Source organism: Streptopelia decaocto, assembly GCF_964273445.1.
Source record: "Streptopelia decaocto genome assembly, chromosome: 5".
In the NCBI taxonomy this organism is placed as follows: Eukaryota; Metazoa; Chordata; class Aves; order Columbiformes; family Columbidae; genus Streptopelia; species Streptopelia decaocto.
Genome location: NC_138659.1, coordinates 64,988,803 through 65,008,020, shown reverse-complemented (window position 1 = coordinate 65,008,020; position 19,218 = coordinate 64,988,803). Strand labels below are relative to the sequence as shown.

Sequence of the window (19,218 nt, the reverse complement as noted above, 5' to 3'; positions counted from 1 at the left end):
CAAATTCAGATTATTTTTATTTTTAAAATTATTCCTTGGACTCCTGACAGAATCAGATGCTCCTGAAAACATCAAAGTGTCCTTTTTTGTGAACAAGTAAGCAGGCACTATTAAAGAATTTGGCTGTCTGTCCCCCTTTTTTATATCCTACCCTTTTTCTTTTATCTTATTTTTCTTCTTTCTTTTTTCTTTGTCATTGTTGTTTCTTTTTGGGTGCTCCTCCTAAGGTAATTATGTTTTGAAGGAGAACTGGCTGGAACCTTTTTTTCTGTTTTAGTATGTTTCCCCTTGAAATATAATCCTGCTGCATGAGTGTGCTACTAGTAAAATACTTGTTAGCTGTCATTGTAACTGGAATACACGGAAGTGTAACTTCTCTATATGGATAAAAGCTGATAAGACCAATTTGGAAGCAGAGCTTTTGTAGAGAGCTGGGCAAGCGTTTCCTGTTGCTGGTGGAAGAGCCGTGCTCTTGCAGATGCTGAGGGTTGCCACAGTGGATAAGCATAACGTTCCTCTCCAAGCCTCAGCAAAGCTCCAGGGTTTGCCATGTGCTCGGCCGCACAGTCCCACGGCCACAGAACACGGACCTGGTGAGGGAGGAAGAGTTTAAGGAAACATTCTTTAGTTCAATGGAGCATTTTCTAAGCAGCAGTGCAAGACAATCAATATAAATCCTATTTTTATTTCATGTTAGGTCAAAGCATGAATTCTAGTAGACTGAGACCATAAAGAATGCATTATCAATTTTTTTTTTAAAAAGAATTACTAGTTAGTGACTAATTATTAAATGTTAAGATGTTTGTCTTTATGCTCAGACTCGGTTAACATTTTAATTTGGACCAGGAGTGAGCTTTTGAAGGGAAACTCTCACTCCATTTTCCCCACTAACCACAGTTTACATGACCGAGTGGTGTGGGGGCACATCAGCTGGATTCATTTCGATTAAAACTAAAGCGAGGGCTGTGCTCCAGAAGGGTGTAACTAACGTACTGCACATGCCCACGGGTGCCCAGTTCATGGGGTCAGGTTGGAGTCAGCCTAAAACACCCTGCTAAGGCAAGGGCACAGTTGCACCATGCAGAGTTGTTTTTGATGTGCTGCAATTTAGAAGGAAAGCTTGTACCTTTCTTGCAAGCGCAGGGTTACACCCCCTTAGAAATTGAGATTTGTTATCTCTGTTCCTTGAGGAAGTCTGGCTGCAGTGCTGAGCTGGTGGGAGTGACTGGAGTCAGCCAAACACCCAGGTAATGCTGTGAAATTTGGATTAGGCTCTTATTTTTAATACTTAAACCCACTTGCTTTCAGGGGCATGCAAAGATTCTTTTTCCTTTTTTTCGCAGACCCACAGAATAGCACACCATTAGACTGCATACTCACACATTTCCATTTTCCCCAGATATTATTGTGACTTTTTCAGCTCCCATGTAGCCTCTGTGACCTACGTGCTTCTTCCAGAGAAACTCAACTTTTGAAATGTTCCCAGAAACTTCTGTATCGATATAGTTCAAGTATGTGGTGCCTGGTTTGAAAGTTCCCCTGTCAAAAGAAAAGCACAGAAGTGATACTCTGTGTTGTCTACAAATGAGGAAAAAAATGCTACAGTTTAGGCAGAAAGAGAGATGAGGTGATGGGATGCTATGTGAGTTGAAGCTTTGAAAACTATAGTTATAATTTTTTTTTGGAGGCTAGGCAAAATTTTAGCTCAGAACATGTTCTTGGATAATATGTTCCTTGAGGAATGCAGAAATGCAGAGGGCTCTTGGTGCAGACACTCATGTAAATCTGAGGCTTTCAGCTCAGACAGTAGGGGATCGATCGTGTCTGGGGTCCAAAAACACCAAGTTTTGTCCTCTCTGCTGAGTAGTTATTCAAGCCATGTGGCAAAATCCTATCTAAAGTCCTTGGACCTTAGGTTTTTGGGGTTTTTTGTACATAAAATATATATGTATTTTGGACACAGATTGTAATGGGCTACAATTAAGGGAAGATTAAAAAAAAAACCAAACAAACAAAAACAAACAAAAAAACCCACCAAACCAAAACCACATAACAAGTATACATATGCACTTTTCATTCAACCTTTTTTTAAGGATTGGGAAGGATCGTTTCATTGACATTTTGGTTGATTTCTTCCTCCAAATCAGTATTGCATTGTTTTGCTTTCCGCGAAGCTGTGGTGGTGTTGAGGCCAACCTCATCTCTGTGTGATTCATCCTGAATAGCTGGAGCAAGTTCCGAGGACTAAGTATCTTCTTTTTTTTCTGTGGTGCAGTTGCCAGCAAGGCAAGTTGGTGAAAGCCACAGAGTGTCTGTATTAACCCTACTCAAGAAAGCTGAGAAAACATAATTCCTACTTATACAGGGAGGTAATTCTGGATCCCGTTACATGCTTTCAGCCCATCAACCCAATGGATGGGCTTGTTGGGACCTAAGGAGGAGATAGCTACTCAGAGAAATATATAGAAATATACAAATGACTTAGTTGGTTAGATTTCTGTGCCCTTCAGGATGATAACACTAGTTTAGTTAGCCCAGCCTTCGTTAGTATTACCATGGGTTTATCCTAGTCTTTTGTTGTTGTTGGTAAATGGGATCTGTCTTCAAGTAAGTGCATGTCAAAAAGTTCTCTTAGTGTTTCTGCTTGCTTTCAACCACGAAGAAAATTGAAAATTATAGTTTACATTCCTGCCTTCTGCGGTATCAGGGTTCATTATAACAGAATGCACATTACAGTGTGACATTAACATAGAAATTACCTGTAGCTGTTTCGCTATAGTAGTGTATTTGCAACCAAAGGTAACCCAGGTAAAAACCTATAACAGGGCTGTGGTCAAACACAGCGGAGGGTGGTTTTGCAGTATTTAAATTGTGATCTTGATAAGGTTCAGTTTATGAGATCTGAATTCACATCTACTCAAAAAAGCCAGGTTGAGGGGACAGGAATCCCACACTTCAGCACAGTTCATAAACAAGCTGCAACTGTCTTATATATTTCCTTGAGGAGGGAATGATTAAATGACCATATATCACACAGCTCTTGGTCTTCTCAGAGAAGATCACCAAATGATGTTTGAGCCCAGCAGTAGCCACAGAGCTTTTTGCTGTTGACCACTTTGCTATGTTAACCATCATCCTCAGAAAAGAAAATACAGAGCAGGAGACCAGCAAGCAGATTTTGACCACAATTTGTAGCATGGGTGACTTCAACCACTTAATAGCTACGTGTATTACCAGTGTAAATCACAGATCACATAGAGCAAGATGAGACATGTACAAATACTTGTGTATACATTCAACATGATAACAATGATAAGGCCATTTTTTCAACAGACGTGTTAAGCTTACTTGTCAATTGTATATTCTTTCCTGATTCCATTAGTTCCAGTCAAGGCTACATTGATATTTCCCTTCATGATTTCTGTTGCAGATACTCTGACATGTATCTCTTTTCTCCAGCCTTTGAAAATAAAAATAAATAGATTATGGTTGTAAGGAGATTCCTTTACTAACCGTTAAACTCCTCATATGTTTCAATGTCTTTCAGGTAGCACAAATGTGCTTATAAGCAAACAAAATGTCACTCTTTATTAAGGCAAATGCTAGTTCTGTGTGATTCTAGTAGCATTAATTTCCTTGACAAGTGGTCTAAGTCAGCAGTTTGTGGATGTTGAAATGAGAGTATTCATTCAGATTTAAGAAAGGACAAGTTTGTCTATACTTATTTTTTTAGATTTTTGTTCTTCTAGAATGTGAAATAAGTTTTGTTTGTTTGTTCTTGATTTTACTTTCATACTTTAATGACTAGTGAATAACGACCTCCAAGACTCTCTCTTTATTGCCCTGGCAGTCATCACATGTAATGGATTACATTTTATATATGAATCTTCTTCTTTCCTAGTTCTGTGGTTGCTTCTACGTTAATCACAATTAAAACTATGCTTATTACTACCTGCCATTTTAACTTGATGAAATTTTCAAAAATACACTGAAATCATCTAGTTTTACAATTTTTCATCATTAACAATCTAAGTTTTTCATTTAGAATTTTGAACTTTCAGCACAACATTCCTTCCACCTTCAGCCTGATAGAATTTTTCGAGCTATCATCTAATTTAAAAAAAATACAACAGGGTCTCTAGGTCAGAGATCAGCATCAGCTGAGCTGTTTCTATGATTATCTCAGCCTTTCCCAGATAACTCTTGTACTGCATATCCCTAACACACCTGAAACTCTGCATTTTATACTGAGTTCCACTCATTAGCTCCAGCTGCTCTCTGTAGAAGTGAAAGACATCTGTTCACACATAATTCATTGCCAGTTCAGAATTCACCATCCAAAAGAAGCACTTACGAGCATATGGAGGGCAGGCCCCTGTGTTCAAATAAATCTTTTGCTCTTCTTTTTCAGTTTTATTTGAAAACCTATCAGCATAATGACCCATCAGTGGGCATCCTTCCTTTGGACATGGGAAGCACTTGCCCTGGGGAAAAATAACAGTGTGTATTACAAGATGTTTTAATCTCACTTCTTAAATTTTAAGAAATTAGGGTTTTTTATCTTTTTCCTAGCTTTTTTTTTGAAAGGGTACTTGCTTCTGAGTTCAGATCATACCTTCAGCATTTATCAGTGTGGTGAAAAAAGGAGCTGAGATGGTCAGTCAGCTTATTTCTTCCGGTTGAAAATCAGAGATAAATAGGTTGGAAATTTGGCCTCATATCTCACGCTTTTGCAGAGACCATAAGCAAATACCTTAATGCATGTTTTACCTTACTGCCTGATCCATAAAATACAGGTAATATATCCATTTTTCATAGGTCCATTGAAAAGTCATCTGCTAATTATTATAGGCTGGGTAACCATATTTGCAAGGAGGTCTGGCTGGATATCAGACTTGTATAGTACATATATTTAAGCTTAGGAATACTGAAGTTTCTGTGGGTCTCACTTTGGGATGTGTTCAGTCTGTTTTTCAGCCTTTACGCCCATGCAGAACCTTAATGAAATTAATCTATCTACACAGAGCAAACGTTCAGATCAAGGCTTTGACATCCACTAAAACAAAAAGCCAAAAAAGTGTGGATATTTTCATTGAAAGTGATTTAGTTGCAGTGGGAAAAAATAGTGTTGTTATATTTAGATTAATGTTGGTATTTGGGAGGTTCTATAAGAACTAGCATTTGTGGATCGAGCTATTTGGGTGTCAGGCAAATAAAAGGTTAAATGGTCATCATCACTTGTTTATTATGACATTGAAAAAAACTTTCCCTTGCATCACTAAATTGCACAAGCTTTAGGTTTTCAAGTACTGATTTACAAACTTCCAAGTTACATGGCAACATTGCTACAAACATTAACAACTTATCTGCAGTATTGTAATTGTTTGGTTTGGGAGTATATGGAAATAAATTCAGACTTGTCTTCTTTCTTGACCAGTCCTCAGTTGCTTTGCCAGAATTAGTCCACTAGAAGTCCAGCCATGCCAGGCATGAAACACCAGGACAGGATGGCACCTCTTGCTTGTGTCACCCAAGGGTTGTGTGAGCAATTCTGTGCTGTAGAAATAGCTCCCCTGCAAAGGTTTATTGTTTATAACGATGTTTTATGATTTCTGAAATCCAGAGTCTGGCCTCTTGATGATGGGTTCCACCAGCTTTAGATGGAATTCCTTCAAGCAGACTTGGTGTCCCTTACTACTGACCTATGCAAAAGGTGAACCCAGCCAGTGCCTTTCATTACCCTCTTACTCAACTTTTCATCTCTCCCTTCATAACTTTTTTGGTGTTTATATTTATTGCCTTATTTTCTTTGTTTGGAGTTTGCTGCTTTTATGTTTTGCCTATTTTTTGAGTGTGGTCTGCATGAGGGCAGTCAGTGGGTCTGCACAGACTCCCTGTATCCTGGATCTAGCATATAGAAGTTGTCCCAGAAAATATTAAGAGAAAGGCAGGGCTATAATCCCTCAGATAAATATGTACCTAAAACTTACCAATACAAAAGCTCGATATGTTTTGCACTGATACCCAACAAATCCATTGGGAGTGATAATACTCTCAGCATAATAGCGGAGACTTCTTTTATGTCCACATGCAATAGACCGATATTCTGGGGAAAAAGCCCAAGTAAAAAAGATTAAAGCTACATATTAACATAAAGACTATGTCAAAACACTTGTGGGTCCTTTTGCTTAAAAGCATTTATACATACAGTGAAGTCTCAGATTTAAAAAAAGTTTTAAGTGTGAATTATTTGATTTTATAGTAAAACATGTTCTTATGGCTACGTATATTTTTTGATGGGAAAGAGCAAAGTTCTTCTGCGTGCCTTGTGCTCATGCTGAAGTTCTCAGATGTGGAGATGCACCAAGGCGGACCTTGTTCAGCCTCCTGTCCTGCTGTGTGTACTTAACTGCTTTTATTTTAGCATGACGACCAAGGAGGATTTGGGAGAACTTGCCTTTGATATTTCAAATACTGGAATAATTCATAGCTACAGTGTTTGAAAAGCATATAGTAGTTACTATGAATTAGTTTTCATTTGCTTACCATTATTACAACACAGTGTTTTGTAAAACCATAGTTTCTACTAATTTCTAGGATTAAAGATAATCGTAGTAATTATTTCAACTTCAGTGGCTTTCAGTGTTTTTAAGCTCTAGAAAATCTGTGGTCATTTGACAGTGGTGATTCTGCAAAATGCTCTGAAAAGCAAGATGTTTGCCAGTGTGTCCTTGATTTTGTCAGAAATATTTGAAACAAGTACATTTTTCCATCAGAGTGATGTTTATAAGCAGTCAGTGCAGGAAAGAAGAAAGTGCTATTTCGGTTATATTTACAGGTCTCTAGTAACAAGTGCTGTCATCTTTGGCTCTGGAGTCTCTCCATTATCAAAGTAAAATATACCAAAGGTAGGCTGTATAAAAATAGGCTTTGCTCTGCTTCAGCATGTGTCAGGGGTCACCTAATCACAGGGGATGTCTTGGAGGGACTAAAGTGATTAGAAGCTGGCAGAGTTTATAGTGAAATTAGAATTTCACCTGCTGTTCATATATATGTGTCTTAAAGACAGTAGTTGTTATTGATGAGGTGGCACACATTGTTCTTTATTAAAAAAAAAAAAAAGAAAAAGTATAGCAAAATACCTCTGAAAACTATTTGTCTGTCTTTCTTGAAAATAATCTCCATCAATAAGGCTTCTTGAGTATGTTTTCTTTATAATTCCTTCTTCAAATCTAATTCAGAAGGGTCTGTGCTTTCAACTTTAAAAATCTCAGCTTTTACTGTTGGCTTGCTTTGTGCTAGTTCCAAATTCACCTAACATCTATATAATGGGAACATAATACGCTTCTCACTACTGCATCAAAAGCTGAAGAAATAAGTTACTAAGTAGCATTTCTAAAGCACTCCATAAATAAAACCACTACATAAATGTAAATATTTTCAAACAGAAGAGATATGCACAAAGGAAGGTTTAAACAAAAGGCAGGAGTTGAGGCCTCAATTTTTGGCAGCTGTATGAACAACCGACTCCAGCAGCTCATGTTCAACAGAGCTGAGCTTCTTCTCCACAAAACATGGCAAACAGCCACATGAAATGTCCGTGGATTTATTTTTTTCTAAAAATGAATACATTTTTATGGAGCCTGATTGGAAAGTGTTTTACTTCCAAGTGACTTTGTGCACAGCCCTCTTTCAGCCCTCTGTGTTACTGAGTTCTCCAACCAGTTCTAAGACAGAGCATCTTTGAAAGCCAATTGCTTAACTAGGGGTAGGGATTTCAAAATGTTCAGCTGTGAATAACAGATATTCTTATTTTTGTAGGTTAGGCACAGAAGACAGGATTTTGGGGACCTATTGTACTGGATCCCAGGGTAATTCTGATTAAGTGCCCCACTTTCTTTGAAGAAGATGAACTGTCAATGCAGCAGTAATTTTATCATCTTCTACATTTTTAACCTTGTGCTGTTCCCTTTGAAGACACTAAAGCTGTTAATGGCATGGATGAGTAAGTCTAACCCCAGTAATACTGGGACTGATGTCTTCCTAGGGACAAGGGAAGCTTAGATTTTAATATACTAACTTTTGGATTATCCTTGAATGAAATTTTACTGGTCCTTCATGTGTGGAATTCCCACTGAGGTCAGTCTGTCATCACAGGTTGTTATAACAGGTTGTGATGAACAAGTCTGTATGCTTTAGCTGAAGTTTCTATCTGGAATTTGCCTCGGTTAGTATATAAAAGAACTGGAGGGTATTTCACAGGCAGCTTTAAATGTTCTATTTTTGAGCATTCTCTTTCTGTTCCAAATCTCAGCTATATAAATAATATATACATTCAAAAGGCTTTTACCTTAGCCTGGCCTGTATTTCTAACTGTAGCTTATAATGAGGTATTACTTCTTTAAAATACATTTACCTCTCATTAGGTCATTGATATCCCGAGTTGCAGGAGGTACATGAAGCTGCTTGCATCCTGGCATCTTCTTCCCTCCATTTGGGTAAAAATCCAGGTGGCCAGAGGTCTGAAGAATCCCTGGAGCTGAAATGTACAATGAATTGAGGCTGATTACCCCCTGACATGCTGTAGCCATCCCCTATGTTGGTGTTAACCTTTGTGTGAAAACTTACCAAAGTCAAAGAACAGATGACCAGCGTGAGTATGAATTACATCAACAAATTTTGCATCTGAAGGATCCAGCCTAACCATTGTGGGAGTATACTGGAAAAGGGGCCCAGCTGGATCCAAACCTAAATAAATGGAGATAAGTCTGATTGAGTAAATAATACTGTATGTCATTACATGCAATATGTGTACATTGTATGTCATTGCATTTCTACCTTTACTCTATGTATGAACATCCATTTTGTGGTCCATGACAACCAGCAAAACAAGCAGGGTTTTACAGAAAGATGGCCAGGGGCACTGCGGTGCAGTAAAAGGGTGGTGTGTCTTTGGCTTTTGGGGAACAATGGCTTTTGACTTTTGGGGAACAATGTTATAAGAAGTAGTTTGGGTTTTTTTTCTGCATGTTAGTGAATGATATGCTACTGTGTAGATTTGTCTGAGGATTTTATTTGGCTAAAGATCTATTTTTCTTTCCAAAAGTGTTTGGTTAAAAATGTTACCCCTTTGCTGCAGTGTCAGTGAGCTCTCTTTGGGGCTAAAACAAGACAGTTCTGACCCCAGTTTCTCTGAATAGCTTCTGTGACTTCTTACTGTGTACACAGCTTAGTAAAAGCAACGTCTGTGCAGAGAAAAGAACTGACTGGAGGGGGAAGGAAAAGAGAAAATAGCCTTTAAAAGAAGTGATGTCTGAGTGTGTCATGATGCTGTGTCTCTGTGTAGCTATGCAACTAAAAGCTTTCTGCCTTCTCAGGGTGTCCATGGCTATTTACTGTCTCTTCTTGACATACTAGATCTAGGGTTTTTAAATTTTCATTTCAGATTTTTCAATTTTTTGAACAGCTGAAAAGTCATGTTAGAGTGGCCTTTTAAAACTGAATATGACAATGAGTTGCTAATGTTTTGCAAGTCTGTTATTCCACATCTAATACAATATTTTGTTCCTGTTCTTTCGTATCATTAACAATCATAACCAAGTGCTCCCTGGGACTTGTGACGGGTGAAAAGTGGTCTCTATTTAGCCACAGTTGGGACAGTTAAGCCTTTCTCATCTGTTGCAGCTGAGCCTTTCTCAGGGCTATGAATGTTGACATGTGAATTACATGGCACGTAACAGGACATGGCTTCATTTGTGTGCCGTCATGCCAGCTGTATACCGTTAATTGTGACCAAGCAATCCACTGCAGTCTGTACTATGTGTTTATAAGGCAGCAGTGATTCTTCAGTTTTCTTAAGCTGCACAAAAATGTAAAATCTCATCAGTTGGAATAACCTCAGTACCTGTTATCCTTCCAATGCCGGGTTTCCTTCTCCCTGCCTCCCCGGCGGCGTGTGCTCCAAGACTATGGCCGATGAAATGAATGTTGGCAGGAGAGTAGCCATAATCTTTCTGTGAAGATGTATGGAAAGGAAAACAAAACAAAACCAAAAAAAGTGTTAAGGGATACAAGCCTGTGGAACTGCATCATAGCCCCATGCCGAGAGGACATGATGGCGGGAGATGGAGAGGAGTGCCTCAGGTAGGAAGTTTCTATCGCAGATGGTGGGATCTGTACCAAAGAGGACCAGGTCCCAACTCATCCCATCCCCTCTTGTATCACGTCTGCAGAAGGGAGTAACCTCTGCCAGGGATTGTCCCTCATGGCAGAAAAGAAGGAAAAAGGAATTTCTGCACATAGCTCCTCTGCATTTGTGCTGATTCCTTATCCAAAAGGTGCCTCACCCCTGAATCTCTCTATCCAGTCAGGATAACAGTCTCTGGTGGAGTTTTCAGTGCCTTTGCTGGCAGCAAACCCTGTGTGTGAATCAAGCGGCTGTCCTGCCATGGAGATGCTCCACCGGGCAGCTCCTGCAGGATGGGGAGGACCACACCAGGAGTGCTGCAGGAAGCCTGACACTGGTGGCTGCAGGAGTGTCACTTCTCTGTGCTGTGCCTTTGTTCTTGCAGGATGCAGTGTGCGTGACCTGCAGATGAGTGTTTTAACCATATTGGCTCTCGATTGCTTCTCTTTACCAATTTTTCTGGACAGTCTCTAATCTGATGTTTTAGCCAGTAAAAAGCCGATCGTGAGCAAAACTTTCAGAAACTGTGGCCTGTAAGCCTTTAGGGACCCGTGTATCTGTGGTCTCACACTAAAGTCAGTATTTCCATTTGTGCAGGATTAGAGACTTTATGATGTTTTCAGCTGTGTTGTTGAGCACCTCTCTATTCCTGACTCTCCTACGTCAAACCTAAAGGTGCCACCCTGAACGCAGCCTTTACCATACAAACTATGTGCTGGCATTCATGTTCCACGGGTATTTTTACCTCAAGAAAGTTCACCAGATAGACCAGCTCAGCCCCTACAATGCAGACATTGTTAACGGCTGTGGTGTACAAGCCACTGGAGCCACCTGTCCAGTCAGCCAAAATGCAGTTCACATCTTCAGTGAGAAGCATCAGCTGGTGGAAAACACAAAACCAGAATGAAACAGGCCTTAATAACTATTGTGGTGGGGTATATGCAAAAAAAGTTTTGTTTTGCTGTAGCTGAGGACTCACTTTTTTAATGTGACTGGTAAAGACACGTCTTTAGTGTCTTAATTCCTACTAATACTGAAGAATGAACACAAGGAGGCAGAGTGGAGGCAGTGATTTGAACGCTGTAGCAAGACACACAGTAGCCTGCTTCAGATCTGTTTTCCATTCCAGATGCCCTGGTCAGCTTTAGGGTGTCAACATATTTTAATGACAGTACGCCAGTTAGAAAAAGAGAACAGTGTGACCTCTTTTTTATTGTCTAAGCTTATTATTATATTATCAATATTTATATGCTTGGGTCATCTGAAATGATTCACAAATCTGTGTTCATGTGCTTGAATTTTTCAGCCCCAACGTTCATAGATTTTAACTAAAATATTCTATTTATAGGCTTCTGGCAATGGAACAAAACAATTATGTTTTTGAAATGTGCCTAAATAAAATGAAAACAATCTGCTGAACAAAGCATTTTGTTTTTATTAGATCAAATGCCTCACTCAAATTGAAGTGTTTATTTTGACCTTTTGCTGAGGTGAGAAAAGTGACTTTTTTTTCCCCCCCTTTATTATTGCCAAGGAATTGAAAAATCAATTCATTATAGCTTTCCCTGTGGAGGTGAATGCAGCAAAAGGGCACTTAACAGAAGGCTGAAGTGTGCTATATTCCCCTGAATTAGCAAGAGAACAGAGGGGTAAATTTTATGTGGGGATTTTAAGGCAGTTAATGGGGGGAAGTGGATATTTGCAATTTTAAACACAAGTGAAGTGACAGTAGTTGTACCATACCCTGCACATATTTGCTATCCAGGGGAGGTCCGGTCCAGCAAGGTGGCCGTGTATAATGAAGCGAGTTTTCCTGTGTGGTCGGAAATTTGTAGTTTTGATAGTTGAAGGATTTGTAGCAGAAATTTTCTGTATTAAAACCAAAAATAAATAAATGACCAACAACCAACACAACAAGACTGTGACTGCTCCTGCCTGTGTACATTTTGATTCAGGGTGCCAGTGGTTAAGGCACAATTCTGGACTCTGAAGAGATTGGTCTTGTTCCTCACTCTTAAACTGTCTTGCTGGAGGATATCAATTAGTTGCTTCAACAAATTATTCACTGCCTCTAGTTAATCAAACGCATGATATTTGTATCCTTTGCACAATGCTTTAAGATCTGCTGATACAACATGCCATGTAAATACAAGATTTTATCAAACAACCATGGAGATAGAAAGATAGAAGCTTCTGCAAGGTATTATGTGGTTGACTTGGAATCCATGCCTATTTTTCTTTCTTTTTTCTTTGAAGATAAGACCTTCATCATTAAGCTTGTTTATATTTTATCCTAAAGATATTTGAGACAGCATGAGAAAGCCCACCAAGCTTACAACAGCAGAGGCTGGAGGCATTTTGAGGCATTATTTTCTTTTGAAAAAATTTGAATACTGGGTTGTTTTAAAAATTGGTTCTTATTTTTGTTGTGTTTTCATAAGCTTAAAAGGAGATGCCATGCACTAGTTAGCATATATCTCACCTTCAGTGAAAAACTGATTAAATTTAAAACCTTATAGGCACTCTCAGCTAGAGATGTCAGACTTGTTTTGATGTGCCTCAAACAGGAGAAATCATTGAACATCTCTGTTTGTGACTGCCATTTATATATGTATATGTATATGTATAAAACAAACTTTTTTCATGTAATGTAAGCCAACAACAGCAACAAATTGTACACCTCACCTCATATTTATTGGCTTCATTTTTCTTGTCCAAGGAGCAAGAAAAATGAAGCCAGTTAACACTTTCTGACGGTCATTTCTTTCACCAGACAAGTCCATGGCTCCACAAAACTGCTTCGTGCTATGGACGAGCCCAGCCCAGACACTTCCAAGACCTCCAGCATCCTGCTGGGACCTTTCCCCAGTGCTTGCTTGGTCCTCAGAGGAAAGGGCTGACTCACTGCAGGTGTCTTCAGTGTGTTCCCATTTGATCCACTTAGCTCCCTTTAGCTACTTCCATTTGTTCCTCTGCCACAGCCCAGAGCTTCCTCTTGCTGCAAATACTTTGCAGACATTGTAGATAACTGCACCTTTTTACTTCTTTTCTTCCATACAGCTCCAGAGTCTGCTGGCTCTGTGCTTCTCTACCTGATGTGTTTTCATGAGGGACAACAGGATTCAGATCTCTGTAAGAGAAGCCTCCAGGCTTTCTCCATGCTATATCTTACCAAATCTTTTTATTTAGCTTTTTAGTTTGCATTTTCCCTAAGTCCTATTCTTCAAAAAACTGTTTAATATTTGGTTGTGTGTTTCTTTTTTTTTTTTTTTTTTTTTTTTAATTTAATCCCCATTTCATTCTCTTTTTGGTCATTTCCTTCTTTTTCCATATATGGTTTCATTTTTTCCTTCATTTTTTTCTTTAATCTCCAGTTTCCCTTTTTAAGCTTTTCTTTAACTTTTCATCCTGTTTTCCTTTCCTTGTCTGGTGAAAACACACACTTGCTCTCCTGATCTCCACTCTTAACTATCTGCTTGCTCTTAGGGCTCAGTGTTGGCCACCACATAAGCAGAGCCTCTAAGGGCAACTGTCTGTAGTTCAGATGACCGAATAATCACATGTATGAACAACATTCCTGAGTTGTGTATATGGGCCTGAAACTTGTTTTTAATCTGGAGGCACACAGGAACCAAAACTGAGCTTTCTTTTTCTATTGTCTTCCTTACCTTTGGCTTCATAAAGCTAAACCTGAAACTGAATTTGCATCATTTACTTTAGAGAGGTATTGATATATAAAATATATCTGAAATATCTCAGATGACTTGTGTTAGAAGGCTGCGATTACTATGTTGTAAATATACCTGGCTCATCAGAAAGCTGAAAGGAGGAAAAATAAATGAGGTGGGAGAAAGTTAGAATGGACTGTTCTTGGAGTCTGTAATGTAGAACTGGGGCTTTTCCTGGGAGACTTGTGAGCAAAAACACAGGTGAAAAAAACCTGTATGTATAATTTGTTGAATGTGTAGTATACTGTCAGTTATTAAAACAAAGCGGTTTCTTACTTGATAGTTAATGATGTTGTCTTTAGTGAAAAGGAAGAAACTGGTGTTCACATCTTCTGGAGAGCTGGGCAAGCCTGCCAGTTGTCTCCCTGGGATGCCAGACCAAGGAGGAATATCTGTAAAGCATCCAAGCCTTTCGTAGCAAACTTGCCTTCCTGGAGTACGCAAAGAAAAATGTCAGTGTTCTGGCAACGTAGCAGGTTAGGCTGCTACCACTTTACAAGAAGCTGGCAGAATAGTGTTTGTACCAGGAAAACAGAAAATGGCTGTTTCAGATTAGGATGGCAAATGTGTTCATTTTCCATTAAAGGGCCCAGTTATGCTCCTGTGCCTTATGCATGTAGCAGGGACTTGAACTTCAAAACCAATTCCTGTTGCAAACATAGGGTAGAGCTCAGTTTGGTGAACTCATGACTTATTTTGTTAAACTTATTGTTAGTCATCAGAAAAAGACAACAAAATCTTGATCCTTTATGGATCCAGAGAACAAAACAGCTTTTGCTCCCAGAGCAGAGCAGTCCTTCAAATTAACACTAATACTCCAGGGATTATCTAAATTGTCGTTTGTTGTGCAACAATTCATGAAGGAGTAAAACAAAACCAAAACGTTAAAACAGCTACCTCTGGTTTCGCCACAATGTACATTAAATATCTCCCATATTTTTTTTATCACCATGAGATTTTAGTGGAAGCAATGAAGTAGAATTTGAGTGGAAGTCTAGAGGAAAGCACAGCCTCAGGAAGTGTGCTCTGTGACTGAAGGACTAGAGTTTCCCAATTTCTGTTGTGGCTTTAATACAGTAATGGTGAAAATATGACATGTGGGTGTTGCCGTTAAATAGCCTTACCAACTATTATATCACAATGATTGCAAAATTCCATATAAGTTTTATTGCTATTAAAAATATACTGAAAACAATGAGAAACGGGTTTTACCCAGAGTAGGTGGCAGATTTGTACATCATGAGACTCTGACTTCTCTATTCATTACTCTAAGAAACTCAGTGGTAAAGTGATATATACTGGAAATACATCTAGAGAAAGAGAAGATTTAGTTGTGGAGTTATAGCTAGAGACTCTGCAAGTGTTGCAGTGATTTCACAGGGGTGTTTACTCTGATACAAGCAATCATTTAGATTGTGGATTTTTGTTCCTCTCTGCTCTTTCTGTCCCTGTTGAATTATCCTTTCCTATGAGTAAAAAGGTGTTTTGGACCAGGAGTATTTTCGCATAATGTGCATAGAGTGTGAAGAGTATGTGCCTAGGCTGGCGTTACAAGTGCTGTACCTACCAAAAATGTTTTTTAGAAACAGTTACTATATAAAAATACCTTTCTAATTCCCATTCTGTTTGCTACCTGAGGTACCTGCAAAAACATCTACAGAATTCAATAGGAATAGGTTAAATGTGGGAAAGATATGGAGTAACTCAGTGTTCGTAACAAAGTATTGTGTTAAATCTGTTCCAAAACACATTCTTTTTCTAAAACACAGATATTCTAATGTAAGCTGCACACAGTAATTGTTACTGTTTATAGGTTTTATCAGTTATGCGTCTCACCTCTGGCTGCATTGAGAAGAAGAAGAGTGGTGATCCATACTACAAACATCTAAAACAGGTAAGAACAAAATTCAAATATAATTAAAAATGGAACCTGAAATTCACCTAAGGGTTTCCCTGACCCGTTAAAAGTCTCAGTGGCCATAGGATTACTTTAGTCATTTACTAAGTTGGATCCAAAAGAAACCGTATTTCCTTAAAGAAGAAAAGTTTCAAGAAAATACCTTTGGCATTCTTTCTGTTCGCCCTGGAGATTTGGCATAAGTAGGATACCTTCTAAACATCTCTTGAAGATTGTCCTCCTGACCTTGACAAACGGAAGCTTTTGCAAACAAATGAAATTCTTAAAGGATTTGTAACAACATATTTTTACAGAGTGAATTTTCTTCTAGCATTTAGTAGAAAAGTTACTCATAGAACTGCTGTTCAGTGATTGTATTTAAAAGAATCCAGGAAAAAAAACATAATTTGTGTTTCTCAATCATATAGATAGGCTTGAAAACTCATTTTTATCATTGCTATCAGCCATATATGCTAATCAGCCCTGATCTGCTTGATCACTCAATCACCAGCTGATAAGTAAGCATTGGAGAAAATGGACTAGTAATTTACTTCGAGGTGAAGTAGGGAAAGCCTTTTAAGTGTAGTCTCACTGGTACAACTGGTAACTTACCTTCAAAGGGAAGAAGATCATTCTTAGAAAACCCTAATATCAGGCAGAGCCCTGCATCCCCTTCCTGCTCTTCCCACTCCCAGTCTTCCCAGCGTTCCCAGTCCTCTGAAGTCCATAATACAGTGTTAGGAGCAAAGAGTTCACTGCAGGGTCAAGCGTGTCCTGCCTCCATCTCCTCTTCTCCAGCCACTCACCAAATACCCCACACCTTATCACGATAAACCTTATTTCAATTCCTTAGATGTTAGCTCCAGTGAATCCCATTTTACCTTGGCAAAGCTCCGAGCAAGTTCTTTGGGTGCACCTCTCAGTTGATTGCACCAAGCCTTGCAGAAGTCCTCTGAAGAGCCTGGAAGGAAGCAGGACAGCACTTTGTCTGCCCTCTGAGGACATGTGGCGGAGGGACGCTCACCCCACTGCTGATCCTCAGCACTTGGGTTCCCAGCTGCATCTGTGACTTTGTTGGTTAGTGCCAAAAGAGATCTTCTGTCAGGTATGTTTCGTCTGAGATAACATGAACCAGGTCAGACCAGTTGCTGCACGACTCCACCTGTTTAAATGCAAAGTGTCAAATAGGGTGTTATTTTCATCCATCGGTAATTATTTTTAAAGCCAAAAAGTACCGGGAAGTGTGATGTAAATACTGAACAAACACGCAGCCTTTCAGGATCAGGAACAAGGCTCTTGCCATTGTCTGGGCTGCTTGTTTCTGTGTGATGCTGAGCTGGGATTCAAGTGACTTAGCATCAAACCAGACAGCAAAATCATCCTTCCTGGAGCTGATCCCTGCCTTAAATAATTTACAGTCTTAAGCAAAATTTTCAAATTTTTGTTTGATAGTTAAGTCTACTGTTACAACATCAAGACATAAACAAGGTGTTTGGGGATGAGCTAGCATGTATGTTTGCAAGGTTTAAGCTGTTACCTGAGAAAAAGGTAGAAAGAAGAGAGAAGGATGAAAAATTGTATAAAAATTTAATTGATCAGTCATCTGTAATTTGTTCTTCTTTGAGTTCTCTGATCTGTAATTTTGTTAGTGGATGAATTACCTGAGTTCTTTGAAAAGATGACATAAATGCTTTTCAACAGGGGAATAGTTTCTTGGGCAGACTGTCACGACATCCAATCATCACTAATTGAATCTTCATAATTAAATCATATTAATTGCAGTAATTTTAGTTTTTAGTGTTTTGATAATGATGTCTTTTCACTTTGTACTGTATTGTTGTCATACTATTGTGTTAGCATTTCTGATTAGGCTTTCCTTGAAATCTGTGCTCCTGTATTGTAGGTCTTTCCAATGCAGATGATTCTATGTAGATCCAAATGAGAAACCTGCATCTCAACATTTCAATGTTAAACCCTTTAAGTACATTGAGTAACTCTTGGCACCTCCTAAGCCAAGGATGTACAGAAAGGGGAGGCTCCTTTTTGGTATAAACTCTTCCGCTGGCTGATGACTTATCTCACATCTAGCACATGCAAGGATGAACTCGGTTAAAGTGACTTTTAAGAGTGCTAGGTACAAAACTCATTGCTTTTGTTTGTTTGTTTTCTTAGCTAGCCTTGAAAGCTTAATTTCTTCAGATGCAAATTGTAGAAGCAAATAGATCTTCCATCTCTGTGTTCCAGAAATGTAGCAGAAAATTAGGAAGGAGGGTTAGTACGTAGGTGAGGGAGTTTGTACTTTTCATTTCTTCAGGACTAAGTCCAGTAAATTGTTGAATTCTTCACATTAAAATGAATTTGAGTTATCTTCTGCTCACATAATTAAAGACTTTTGTTAGGGTGCAAATTGGTCAGTTAACCAGTCAGCGACAGAATTCAGCAAACCAAAGTCCTGACCATGTGTTCAGAAGAAATGGTTAAAAGAAGCACACACATAAAAATCTTCTTCAAAGTTATCCTAGGTCATCCTGGCCAGAACTGGATTCAGTGATAGCTAATAGGTGCTCAGAACTATGATACTACAGCATATGCTCAGATCTGGTGATCAGGAGCTCAGAGAGTGAAGTTTCTGGACAGGGACCTACCGACCTACCTATCTCTGCATCTTGTGGGCAGTGTAATTCAGTTTTGGGTAGTGTATGCATAATTTTTATTATAAATAGTAATGATAATGTAAAGGTCTCATTTTCCAGCACATCAGTTGTAAGGCCCTGCCTGAGGATAACACTTCTGAATAAAAAAACCTTAGATACCAGCAAGTATTCTTCTATTTTTTTTCCAGTCTGTTTGTCTGCTGAAATAGATGTGAAGAGATCCAGCATCTAATGCTTTTATTTATGCCAGTCTCAATGGGAACACTCATAGGATAAAATACTTCTTAGCTAAAGAAAGAACACCAAATGTTAAGTTCTACTTGCTTTCCATTTTAATACCATTTAAATTGACAGCTGTTACATGACTTATTAATACCTCCCATGGAAGACCATGTCTTTTTCCTGTGCTTCTTGAGGTGAGCCTGGAGATTTAATGAGATTTGATCTGTAATGCTCCTGACCACGTATGGTCCCAGAAATTAAAATAGAGTGAAGAAGCCATTTGAGAGTATTTACTCCTACCTGCTCTCCTCATAGCAATTATGTGCTTAATTAGCCATCCTTCATTCACTGGGATAGCTGAGTAGGTCTGAAACATCCCACTACCATAGTACAAAGTTATTTAATTCAGTGTCAGTTTAACGCTTCTGAAGATCCATATCCTGTCAACATGAGATAGCAGAGATAAACACCCTCTTTCAGCCATATTCCATAACACCAACATTAGATTGGGAAAAACAATATTTTCATAGT

At 38.8% G+C, this 19,218-nt stretch overlaps 1 protein-coding gene across 1 annotated transcript; it reads right to left on the bottom strand.

The window, feature by feature from the left end:
* Positions 1 to 377: 377 nt before the first annotated feature.
* Positions 378 to 15,799, bottom strand: LOC309440514 (pancreatic lipase-related protein 2-like; the record flags this gene model as incomplete). The annotated part of the gene is made up of 12 exons (XM_082054204.1): positions 378 to 590; positions 1,383 to 1,539; positions 3,349 to 3,460; positions 4,355 to 4,484; positions 5,991 to 6,106; positions 8,417 to 8,539; positions 8,629 to 8,748; positions 9,905 to 10,013; positions 10,932 to 11,066; positions 11,930 to 12,055; positions 14,191 to 14,345; positions 15,751 to 15,799. 12 exons carry the CDS (start codon positions 15,797 to 15,799, stop codon positions 378 to 380), a joined length of 1,545 nt encoding a protein of 514 aa, XP_081910330.1.
* Positions 15,800 to 19,218: the final 3,419 nt, after the last annotated feature.